We start from the raw sequence: 11,045 nt of genomic DNA on the forward strand, positions 1-11,045 counted from the left end.
TTGTAGGAGGGGGAGTCGAGCTCAAGGATGACGAGAACACAGTCTTTGATGGGGGTTCATTGAGGCGGTCGGAGGTGAAGGCGATGACGGAGGTGGAGCTGCCGAGGGAGGAGTGGGATCCCACCATGATGATTGAAAAACGGCGGCGGCTGGGAGGTTGGGGAGGGTTTAGGGTTTGGCGGCGGCGGCGACTTGGAAGAAGCGGCGGCGGCGGCGTGGGAGGAGGTAGGGTTTAGTGCGGCGGCGGCGGCGGCGTGGGAGGGTTAGGGTTTGGTGCGGCGACGGTGGCTTGGGGAGCAAGCAGCAGCGGCGGCAGGGAGAGAGGAGGCAGCGGTGGCGTGAGACGCGGCGGCGGCTTAGGGCGGAAGCAATGGAGATTGGTAGAAAACTAATACCACGTAGAAGACTATAGGATGCAACTAATTATATTCATCAGAGTCTCTGTTATAATATATACAGGTGGTGTCTTGCGTGACAAGCCAACTAACCCCTACAGTATCTCTAGGAACCAACTATACAAGGCTAGAAATAATAGAAAAATGAGTCGGTAATAAATACAGAGATATCACGTTTCAACAATGATCAAAAGCAGCGAGAGTTTATAAGCAACAAAAGGTTAACAGCTAGTTGTGTGTCTTGCATCTTGACGTACACTGACCGTGTCAGCCTCTAAATTAGCCAGGCGGCCAGCCTTTATTATACAATATTTTATCACAATATACTTTGGCATTAAGTAAACACAATCACACACCTCCACGTCACAAGGTATGCCAACTAAAACCGCACAGAGAACACCGGCAAAACAAAATAATTTCACTTGTCACACAACAGAGTTCAACTCAAGGCACATATCACAATGCTTTGGTCTTCCCATGCCAATGGCTTTGTAGCCACCGACTCTTACACCTTTTAATCTTCTCTGCGACTTCGGTCATCGTCGGTCTGTCATTCACATCAACTTCGAGGCATTGCATCGCGATCAGTCCAACCTCGCCGAGGCACTTTACATCCTCCCCGCTGGACAGAATCTCGATATCATACATCTGCCCTGTAGCCCCTTCCGTAAAAGCCTTGATATAGTTTAGTGGAAGACTGTTGTTCCTATCATACCTTGCCTTCTTCCGGGTAATGAGCTCCAGTAGCACGATCCCGAAGCTGTACACATCGCTTTTCTCTGTGAGGAGTCCAGTCTTCATATACACGGGGTCAATGTAGCTACTGTCCCCGATCACCCAATTGGTGTGGTCCTTTTCAATGGACATAAGCCTCGACGTACCGAAGTCCGACACCTTAGGCATGAACTCATCATCAAGGAGGATGTTTCCGGATTTGACATCTCCATGTAGGATCTTCTGGCTCGCCTGCGAATGCATGTATGCAAGGGCATCAGCAGAGCAAATGGCAATGTCGAGGCGTGCTCGTAGGGAGATAGGTTCTCTTCGCATATTGCCATTCTTGCCATGAAGAACGTCATAGAGGCTCCCCCTTGGCACGAACTCGTAGACCAACATAGGAACTTCTGCTTCCAAGCAACACCCCAACAGTTGGACCACGTACTTATGACTTATTTGCGACTGAATTTGTATCTCATTAGCAAAATCCTTTTGGCGGTCCTTGTTGATTGCAATGGAGCGTTTGACAGCCACTTGTATGTATTCACACGTAGTTCCCTTGTAGACCTCACCGAAAGCACCTTTGCCTATTATAGTACTATAGTTCTTGGTTATTTTGTCTAGATCCTCCTTTCTAAAAATCTTGATTTTGATGCTTTTTAGTAATTTTCCACCATTCTTGTTGAAACGATCCCTAAGCTTCCTTTTCTCATGCTCCATGTGAAAGAATATCAGCAGTACTGCTGATATGGACATGGCACTAATTGTTCCTGTGAACAAAATATCTACTATGTGAGATCATGCCATTTTAAGTTTGGTGAGCACTAGTATATATGTAGAAGAGCACATGTACTAATTGGTTACTTTAGAACCACATGGCATATGTGGCACGCTATCAAGAAAGGAATCTATAATTGGTTACTCTAGATGAAAGTCATAGCTAGCTAACCATAAATTTTTTAAAGTATTTCATTTTGAAAACAATCCTAACTGTGAAAAAGTGGCAGCTTGTTAAAAGAGAAGATATCTTCCTAATTTACTCAAATGCTCTTAGAAAACAATCCTGCAGATTAACATGACAGTAGTTAGGTGTTAAATTTGGCGAACATGATCGATTTACATTGCACGAATATTATTGTCTAGTTACACATATACGTATTGAAGAGTGCAATATTGCATATACTAGAGCAGTTCTTTACCTAGAGTCCAACTTCTCGTCAACAAAAAGATATATTACAAAGGTGTTTAGGTAGTGGAGTATTTATCTCTGGAATAAATTAAGTAGCATATGTAGACCACATTCATATCGTACCTATCACTGCAATTGCAGCCGGGGATAATACAGGTTCACAGCCTTTGTCGCTTTTACCGTCACCTCTTCGTCCAAAATTGCAATTGCATTCATAGTTACCTTCTGAATCACGGCATGTCCCACCATGGCAACGATAGACGTCTTTGTACTTTGTCAAATCACACTCATTGATATCTGAAATTTTTGTGAGAAGAGATACATATGTAAGGGACTCAAAAGAAAACGAGAAAGGCACGTCATTAATCCTTTGTGCTAAGGTTTTTGTTACTGCAAACTATGAGCAATCACTAAAAATTGGGGAACATTCAGTAATTTCATAGGGGCCCAAAATACGTTATATCTATTTTTGGTCTGTGATTGTTTAAAAAATAATATATGGTTTAGCAAGGGATCAAAACCAGGAAGGACTACAATCACGGTGTTAAGCCAACACTGCTATCCATTTCCTGATTATAATGCAGTTCTTATCTACTTTTAAATATGTTATTGGAAAATTTTCAAGATTATGTGTTTGAGTTTCAATCCAAAACAATAAAAGTTTACTCAAAATCAGTTACAACAGGGCCATGAATCTTTATTTTTTTTCTACTTATTGTATCCCATGATGAAGCAGGGAGAATATCATGCATGATGAGAGCAACAAATCTACCGGACGTCGATTATCAGCTCCTTTTGAACTACACACATGACTGTTCACCATATGGTACAATTCATGAATGGTTCTGCGATGCTGGATTACTGGTAGCAAGTGTGGTGTCTCAAGAAAAAGTTTCAAACAAGAGGACCTTGTGGAGGTATCCTCTCCTATGAAACTAAGAGGCCATGCACCAGACCTGTGCTAGTGACAAGTCCGATTTGAGCACCTGTAAGACACTAGTTCACGTGTGAATCATGTTTTCCGGAAATGGTGCTTAACAGAAGTTGTGATCAAAACTATTTGTTTGTTGGGAGGCATTATAATTTGAATCTTATTTTAACTATTAAATAGGTATTATTATCCAATGTTGATATTAATTTGATTCATTTTTTCTAAAATATGAAAGGGCCAAATCCACTAAATCCTTCTGAACCAAATATTAATAATCACACAAGCATCTGAACAAGTGAACCATGAAGACTATTCAAACACTTAGCACTTACATATTCTTTATAATTATTGACCAACATAGCTTATCAAAAGGTTTGGAGAAATAACTCCAGATAGAATAAAATGAGAAATCAATTATTAAATTGATATGTTCCTTGTAGGGGATAACTCGTTTTCATATGGAAATCTTGCACCAAATTCAAATATCATTTATGTGCAACCTTATAATTTGCCCCCAATATATCATATGTTCCCCTTCCTCTCAAATATCCCGTAAAATAACCAAAATACCCTTATAACATAGGACCTACAAAAAATATAATGACCTTTAGCGCAAGGTCTGTAGAAAAGTATTCACTTCCCAATATGGTTGTAATTAAGCTAAAATAACATCCCCAACAATTAGAATCAAATTATCACTTGATTATGTGGAACCTTGATGTGCGATATGGTAGCCTGAACCTTTTCCAATATTATAAGCCGCCAAACCCAAATCTCCTTTATGTAAAACATCAGTTTCCATGGCTCAGTTCTTAGCATTTGGTTCATTGCCCGCGATGAAAGATAGGATGACATGATGTGATATTTGGATCAGATTGCCTGACACTGGTGCAAACTGCTTAGTTTTTCAACGCAAGGCAGCTCCTTCACTAATTCAATCATTGCGGACATCAAGTTAATTGTGGCAAAGCTCTACCTTTTATTTGTCCGCTATGTTCACTGTTTACTGTACAACTGGTACACATTCTTGAATGTTTCGAGCAATCTAGCGCTTTTTTTCTTATTTCACATTCAACTCTAGATTTTATCCCTGGAGACAATTGTGAATGAAAAATTTCCTATCCTCAAACAAATGACTAGAAAACTTTATTCTCCAACACATAAAAGTACTAATGATGCCCAAAAACGCAACCTAGGTCACTGATTTGATGATATTACACTTTTCACCCTGGTTTATTCCGTTGTGTAAATGATGAATCAATGTTTTACACATGTAAAGCCAATACTTCTCTTTTTACGATATTTAACATGTGCCCGCCCTGACGAGGTTAACCTGCTTGTCAGGCTCTTGTGGAGATCAAATTGATGGAAGTTTATAATTTCCTTTTAAAGAGTTTTGAGTTGCATTGTAATTTTTTGAATTTGCTTCCAATATAATTTACATTTTTTTACAATTGAAAGCTTTCAACAAGTATTATTTAAATATGAATCTAATCCATCTAACATATAGTAATTCACAGAATTGTGAATGATATTATTTTGGGAACTATACGAGTTTTCAGTATCTCATTATCTTAAGTTGAATTGTCTTGATAGTATAATAACATTATTTGAAATATTCAATGATTTTGAATGGGGAACATTGATGAGATTCATTTTCTTGGTTTTACATAATAGTATCTCACGCCAAATAGCACAAAAATAAAATCCTTAAGATAATTAATAAAACAATATATTTTCTTCTGGCGAGGGAGATAATCAAGTATAGTTGCGATTTATAGAAAATTTGCTTCCCTGCCAAAAGGAATATAAAAGGTGCAGTGAAGAAAAACCTGTGCAACCGTTTTCTTTGTAAGGATTTCCGGCATATCCCTTGTTACATCTGCAGAAATAGCCTGGTGTGACATTACTTGCATTAACACAATGGCTGTGAGTGCTAATGCATACTCCATAGGGGAAGTACAACTTTTCATTGTCGCCATCCTTCAGTGGCGGTGGACATGTCGCTTTCTCGTTCCTACCAATAGCCCAATCAAGAACAAGTGGGAAGACCTTTGTATTGCCATATTTTTGGGCTAAAGTCTCCCCAACGAGGTCTGCTCGGCTAAAATTGTACCTGTTTGACAAATTCATGTACAACTCAAAATTATTATTTTATTCGTCTAAGAAATCCTTCTCATGCGATTTCTTCTTCAATTAACTGCACGCACTATGTGATTTCTTCTTTCAATTAACTGCACGCACTATAATTTTGATTTCAAACATATCTTGTACACGAAGTAAAAAAGAAACGGAAGGAGTAGCATACATACCTGCCTTTCTGGGCCACGAAGGCATACTCACATCTGTTGGACGGCTTGTCCGGACTGTTGTTATTGCTCCAGGACACAGAAACATAGTTGAGGCCGGTCGGAAGCGAGGCCTCGCAGCAGCCTTGGCCACTGCACGGCGCGCCGTCTTCCGCGGATTGATTCACGCTGGCGCAGGTTGTGATACACCCAGCGAGGTACCGGCCGCCGGTACTGCTGCCACTGATCCTCGCAAACGAGCTGCAGCCAACTGCTGTGAAGACGTTGGCCGCCGGCGACAGCAGGAACGGGCTACCTGTCAAGTTGACGGACATGCGCTGTGTAGTGTCCTCTGCCATGTCGCAGACGTATGTTAACTGGGTGTAGGCGACCATCTGCGCCGTCTCCAGCGTGATATTGTCGATCCGGATGTTGCCTGTGACTGTGAGCAGTATGCCCTCGCTGCAGTTGAGGTGGAAGTTGGGCAGCGAACATTCGGAGCCGATGCCGAATGGGTAGGGGACTGTTACGTCCCCACACCTATCAGCACAGTCTCGTGGCTGCGGCGGCGACGCGCTGGACACGCCCTTGCCGATGCCGAGGAGGGCTATGTAGACCATGACTAGGAAGAATATCGCTTGTGCCATGGAAGAATTGCTTTGTTTGCTAGTTCCTCTCTGTTCTTCTCGAGTAGTAACTAATGTATAGGCGAAGGGAACATACAGATGTGCCTGCAATTTGCAATTGTATAACACTGAAAGTCGTCGTTCTGTTGGCGTGCCACTTTACCCTATCCTCACATATGATCTAAACGTTCTTATATTAATTCACAGAGGGAGTACATGAAGCACCTCTGGTGTCGCTCTCGCGCCAATTGAGAAATGTCAAAGTCGATCTACTCTTGAATTTCAGGGGCAATAATGATCCGCAGCAGACGATCTGTCACAATGTCAAATATTATATTGAATTGCTATTTTTTTCAGTTGGATGATTTTCCTTCCGTATAGTAAGTATCTCGCACATACAATTGTGTACGGGGTGCATATTTAACGGCCAGTTGCGTATATATAACTGCAAGCTCAATACCGAACCATACATATATATACTTCATGTCGTTTTAGGACAAAATGCCAATCATCAGGGTATAGACATTTCTTCCTTGGATAGAGATAAGTTGAACTAACCACAATGTTTAATTTAGCCGCTTAACTCCAATACCGAATATAATACAAGGCCCAATTCTTGATACTGTTTAGGCGGGTGCTACAAATCATCAGAAAACGTTTAGAAACAGTCGGATGATTTTTTGGTTCGTCAGCCGCGTCGTGTGCCGTCTGATCGCACGCCATCGTGTGGCGCCGAGTCCGCGTGGAGTGCCTCTTTGTCCATCACGCTGAGTTAGCCTGCCCACTACTACCTGACTGCACACAGCACACCGATCAATCGCAACTGCATAGCGGCTAGCTTGCTCGCGTGAAGGTACGTGGTCCTGTGACTTAACTGTTCCTTTTTTACTTTTATATACATCATATGTATTGCTTTTGCCACATACCTGCATATTTGATGCTACAAATCATCTCAAGATGATATGTTCGACAAAAAAAGCTCAAGATGAAGCACATAGCAAGCATCAAAGGAGGATTTTCAACACATCATTTTGACGTTGATCATGGGTGTTTGTTGGGTTTGGTGCTAGCAAGCTCATGAACTCATCGTTGCTTGGATATAGCAATGTTTAGAGTAGCGTCCGTGACGCCGCGGCAGTTGAAGCATCCCATCACAACATCACTGGAGCAGTTAAGACTGCCGTCACTACTGATGTGACCGCAGCTCATGCCTATGACGCAAAATCAGTCATCTAAAATATCATTGCATGACAAAAATTCAGTCATATGAAAAGTACACCGGCAAAACAAAATAGTTTTACTTGTCACACAACAGAGTTCAACTCAAGGCACATATCACAATGCTTTGGTCTTCCCATGCCAATGGCTTTGCAGCCACTAGCTCTTACACCTTTTAATATTCTCCGCGACTTCGGTCATGGTCGGTCTGTCATCCACATCAACTTCGAGGCATTGCATCGCGATCAGTCCAACCTCGCCGAGGCACTTTACATCCTCCCCGCTGGACAGAATCTCGGTATCATACATCTGCCTTGTAGCCCCTTCCATGGAAGCCTTGATATAGTTTAACGGAAGACTGCTGTTTCTATCATACCTTGCCTTCTTTTGGGTAATGAGTTCCAACAGCACGATCCCGAAGCTGTGCACATCACTTTTCTCTGTGAGGAGTCCAGTCTTCATATACACGGGGTCGATCACTACACCACGACACCACATTCCCTACTGACGTTGGTTGGGAAAAGTCAGCATACGTCAACACACAGTTTGTTGGCAATGTTTGTATCGAACCGTTGGTCGGTAATGCTTATTTAGGCAACTGACTGTCGGTCGGCAATAATCAGATATTTAGTGTCTCATTGTTCGACGGCAATATGCTTACACCCAGCCAACCATCGGTCGGGAAACAATACCGACCAACCGTTCGTTGGGCCAGCAAATAGCCCGCACCAATCGTTTGGGCCAGCGAAATTGAGCTCCCGCGCGGGCCGAAAAAAGGCTTCGCGCCAACCGGCCTGAAAAATCTTCCACTAGCTTTTCTCCCTTTCCCCTACCAGCCACCACACAGTAACCCTATCCCTACCCACGTGTTCTTTCCGGCGATGGCGCCGCCATTCTCTTGTTCTCCGCCCCGCAGCCGCCCCATCTTCTCCTCAACTGCCTGACCTTATGCCCACCTCCTCCCACTCTCTCCGCCTTTCTGTGCTCCCGTCCTCCTAGTGCCTCCTCCCGGCTCCCGCATCCAGATGCGTCCGCCTAGGGTTTGCTGCCGCCGGAGATGGCTACCCTGGAGGTCGGCCCCTTCAGATCTAGCGGCGCAGTCCTCTACCAGGTGAAGTAGTCAAGGAGGACGCAGCGCCGTCACCTGGCTGGTGCTGGGTGCCCCTCTGGCCCTCCTTCCGAGCGGTGTGTACCTTGCTCCTGGGGTAGCGCCGAGCGAAGGCGACGACTACAAGCAGCAGCAAAAGCGGCGCATGGCCAAGGATCTAGGCCTCCCACCGTTGGTGGTCGTTCTTGTGGCAGAAGCGGCAGTACAGAGTGCACGCCTCCCCCCAGTTCAGCCTTCCTCCATCAGATCTGGAGCCCCCGGTAAGCATATTCATAGTCCCGTCTTCATCGTGATTGTGGCAAAAGCTGGATATGGATGAAGACGAAGACCAAGGGCAGCTTTTGTATATCTGCTAGCTTTACATCCGTTTTTATCTGTAGTTTATTTTTGCCACGTGAAACAGGATGGGTTTAGATTTGTTCATGAAATTGGATGGGATAGAGATTGGACTGTAATGCGCAGATGTATTTTGAAGTAGATACCTACTGCCTAAACTACAAGAACACCTTACAGAAAGTCACTGAATCCAATTTTATGTTCTAGAGCTCCCAAATAGACACTGTGCTTCAGAATCAGCTCCAAATTCTTAATCCTGTAAAACTAACATCATTTGGTAAAACAGTAAAAATATGTTTCACAACGTGTAAAAACCATATGCATATGGGGAAACAAAAAGCGGCACCCAAATCAAGTGCATACCATTTTTAATCCTGTCTCTAGTTACTTTAATGTCCAAGGAAGTGTGACCCTCAACAACCTTATTATCTTGAGTGATTCCTGATCTTCCATAAAAGAATATCATTTCATTGCAAATACAGCACCATTGTTATCGATTTCTTCGTTGCTATCACGTACTATATCCATACCAAAATGTAAGACGTTTTTGTAGGCCTACAAAAATGTCTTATATTTTGATATGGAGGTAATAACTTTTTGATCGTAATCCAAATCCAGACCATGAAAATCATTTGATTTGCAGGATTCTTCCTCCCGGCAGCAGCGCAATTTGTTGTCTTGCTCATCAGCTCCTAGCGGTGGTGCCCCGTGATACCCCATGGCCCCTGTCCACACCTGCTGGTGAGTTCTTCCGGAATGCTTCTAGGGAAAGTAGTGGCTAAACCCAACCTCGGTGCACCCACACTGCACCCCCTTATCCAAACCGTCAAATTGTTTTGGGATTTGTGCAGTGGACCAGCCACTTTTTGTGGGATGCTAGGTTATTAGGAGTAGAATACATTTAGCGCTCGGGTAGCAGTCTATTTAGATTGTTTAGTAGCTAGTGATAGTAGTAAGTATATGCATGCGCACTGTTGCTGTCCCCTTGTCTCAGCTAGCTGCACAGCCTACATGAGAAAAATGTGCATTGTTACTAGGTGCCACTCTTTCATGCACGAGGAGAGAGAAACCGTGAGGGGGAGAGAGAGATTTGACAGGAGACTATGATGTGCATGCATGTCAGAGAACTTCGACCAAGAGAACCGGATAGTGAGGGAAGAGAGAGATGGGCAGAAAGTGGTTCACAGTTTTAAGCGACTATGTGATTGAGTTATTTTTTATCTAAATGGAAGAGAGAAACTGCGCGAGAGATAATTTTTTTACTTGGTCAAATAGAAAAAGCCTTTTGTTTATAAGTGGAAGAAAAAACTCTGAGTGATGTTGTGCATGTGCATGCAGAATAGTTTAAGAGAGACACGACGTGAGGAGAGAGAAATGTCCAGCAGAGATTACTGTTTATGATGTGATTTAATATCTGCCGCATCTATTATTCCTGAAATAGATCTCAATGAGAGCATCACTACATGGACGGTCTAGATATTGGGTGCAGCGTGGATGCACCTATGGTGGGTATAGAAAAACCACACTCATGCTTCTATGTATTCCTTGGTTGTTACTTATTGCATGAGAAAATAGGTTCCATGCTTTTTCTTTTCCATTTGAACCATGTCAAGACCCATCCCAGTACTTCCATTAATTATATGCATCCTCTGGTTCTGGTATTATTCTATTAGGATTTTACTGTTGATTCAAACATGCTGGTTATTTAGCCTTTTTCCGCCTTGAGTTATTTGGCGAGAAATTTGTAGCTATTCCGAGGGTGCTCCTTCAGTAAATATATTCTTACCTCCGCCATGTCAGGGTGTAACGCCCGGATAATCTTGCTACAGTAATCCCACGCTAATTATGGCACGTCATCCTGATTACTGTTGCTAACCTCGCAATAATTCGAAACCGTTCAAATTCAAAATTCAAATTGATGAAAACAATAAAAGTTTTCAAAATTTAAAATAAAATTGTTCGGTGGTTGACGAATATTACAAAGGTAATTATGGTGCAACTGGCATAATTTTATAAAATGGCTAAATGGATTAAATGATTTAAGCAGAAAAGAAATAATAAAAGAAAATACAAAAGGAAAGAAAACCAGAAAACCCCCCCCAAAAAAAAAGAGGGCCCCCTGGCCAACTGGGCCAGACGGCCCAGCTCACCGGCCAGGCCGGCCCACCTGGCCCAGCCGGCCTCCCCTTAACCCCCACCCCGATCGGAACCCTAGCCGGTCCGCCACTCCACTCTCC

At 43.0% G+C, this 11,045-nt stretch overlaps 1 protein-coding gene and 1 pseudogene across 1 annotated transcript; both read right to left on the reverse strand.

The window, feature by feature from the left end:
• Positions 1-641: 641 nt before the first annotated feature.
• LOC119362140 (wall-associated receptor kinase 3-like) lies at positions 642-6,167 on the reverse strand. Its single transcript, XM_037627339.1, has 4 exons — positions 5,545-6,167; positions 5,065-5,348; positions 2,425-2,598; positions 642-1,882 (listed from the first exon to the last, which is right to left on the reverse strand). Exons 1-4 carry the CDS (start codon positions 6,165-6,167, stop codon positions 852-854), a joined length of 2,112 nt encoding a protein of 703 aa, XP_037483236.1. The 3' UTR covers positions 642-851.
• Positions 6,168-7,481: 1,314 nt separating this feature from the next.
• LOC119360445 overlaps positions 7,482-11,045 on the reverse strand; it is a 59,447-nt pseudogene continuing 55,883 nt past the window's right edge.

The sequence above is a fragment of the Triticum dicoccoides genome, chromosome 2B (genome assembly GCF_002162155.2).
Source record: "Triticum dicoccoides isolate Atlit2015 ecotype Zavitan chromosome 2B, WEW_v2.0, whole genome shotgun sequence".
NCBI classification, from domain to species: domain Eukaryota; kingdom Viridiplantae; phylum Streptophyta; class Magnoliopsida; order Poales; family Poaceae; genus Triticum; species Triticum dicoccoides.

Bases quoted from the DNA above. Each gene is read 5' to 3' on its own strand.
- LOC119362140 (XM_037627339.1), bottom strand. From the start codon at position 6,167: ATGGCACAAGCGATATTCTTCCTAGTCATGGTCTACATAGCCCTCCTC. The intron at 5,349-5,544 runs GTATGTATGCTA...TTTGTCAAACAG, and splicing joins TTCGTGGCCCAGAAAGGCAG to GTACAATTTTAGCCGAGCAG. The intron at 2,599-5,064 runs GTTTTTCTTCAC...CAAAAATTTCAG, and splicing joins CAAAGAAAACGGTTGCACAG to ATATCAATGAGTGTGATTTG.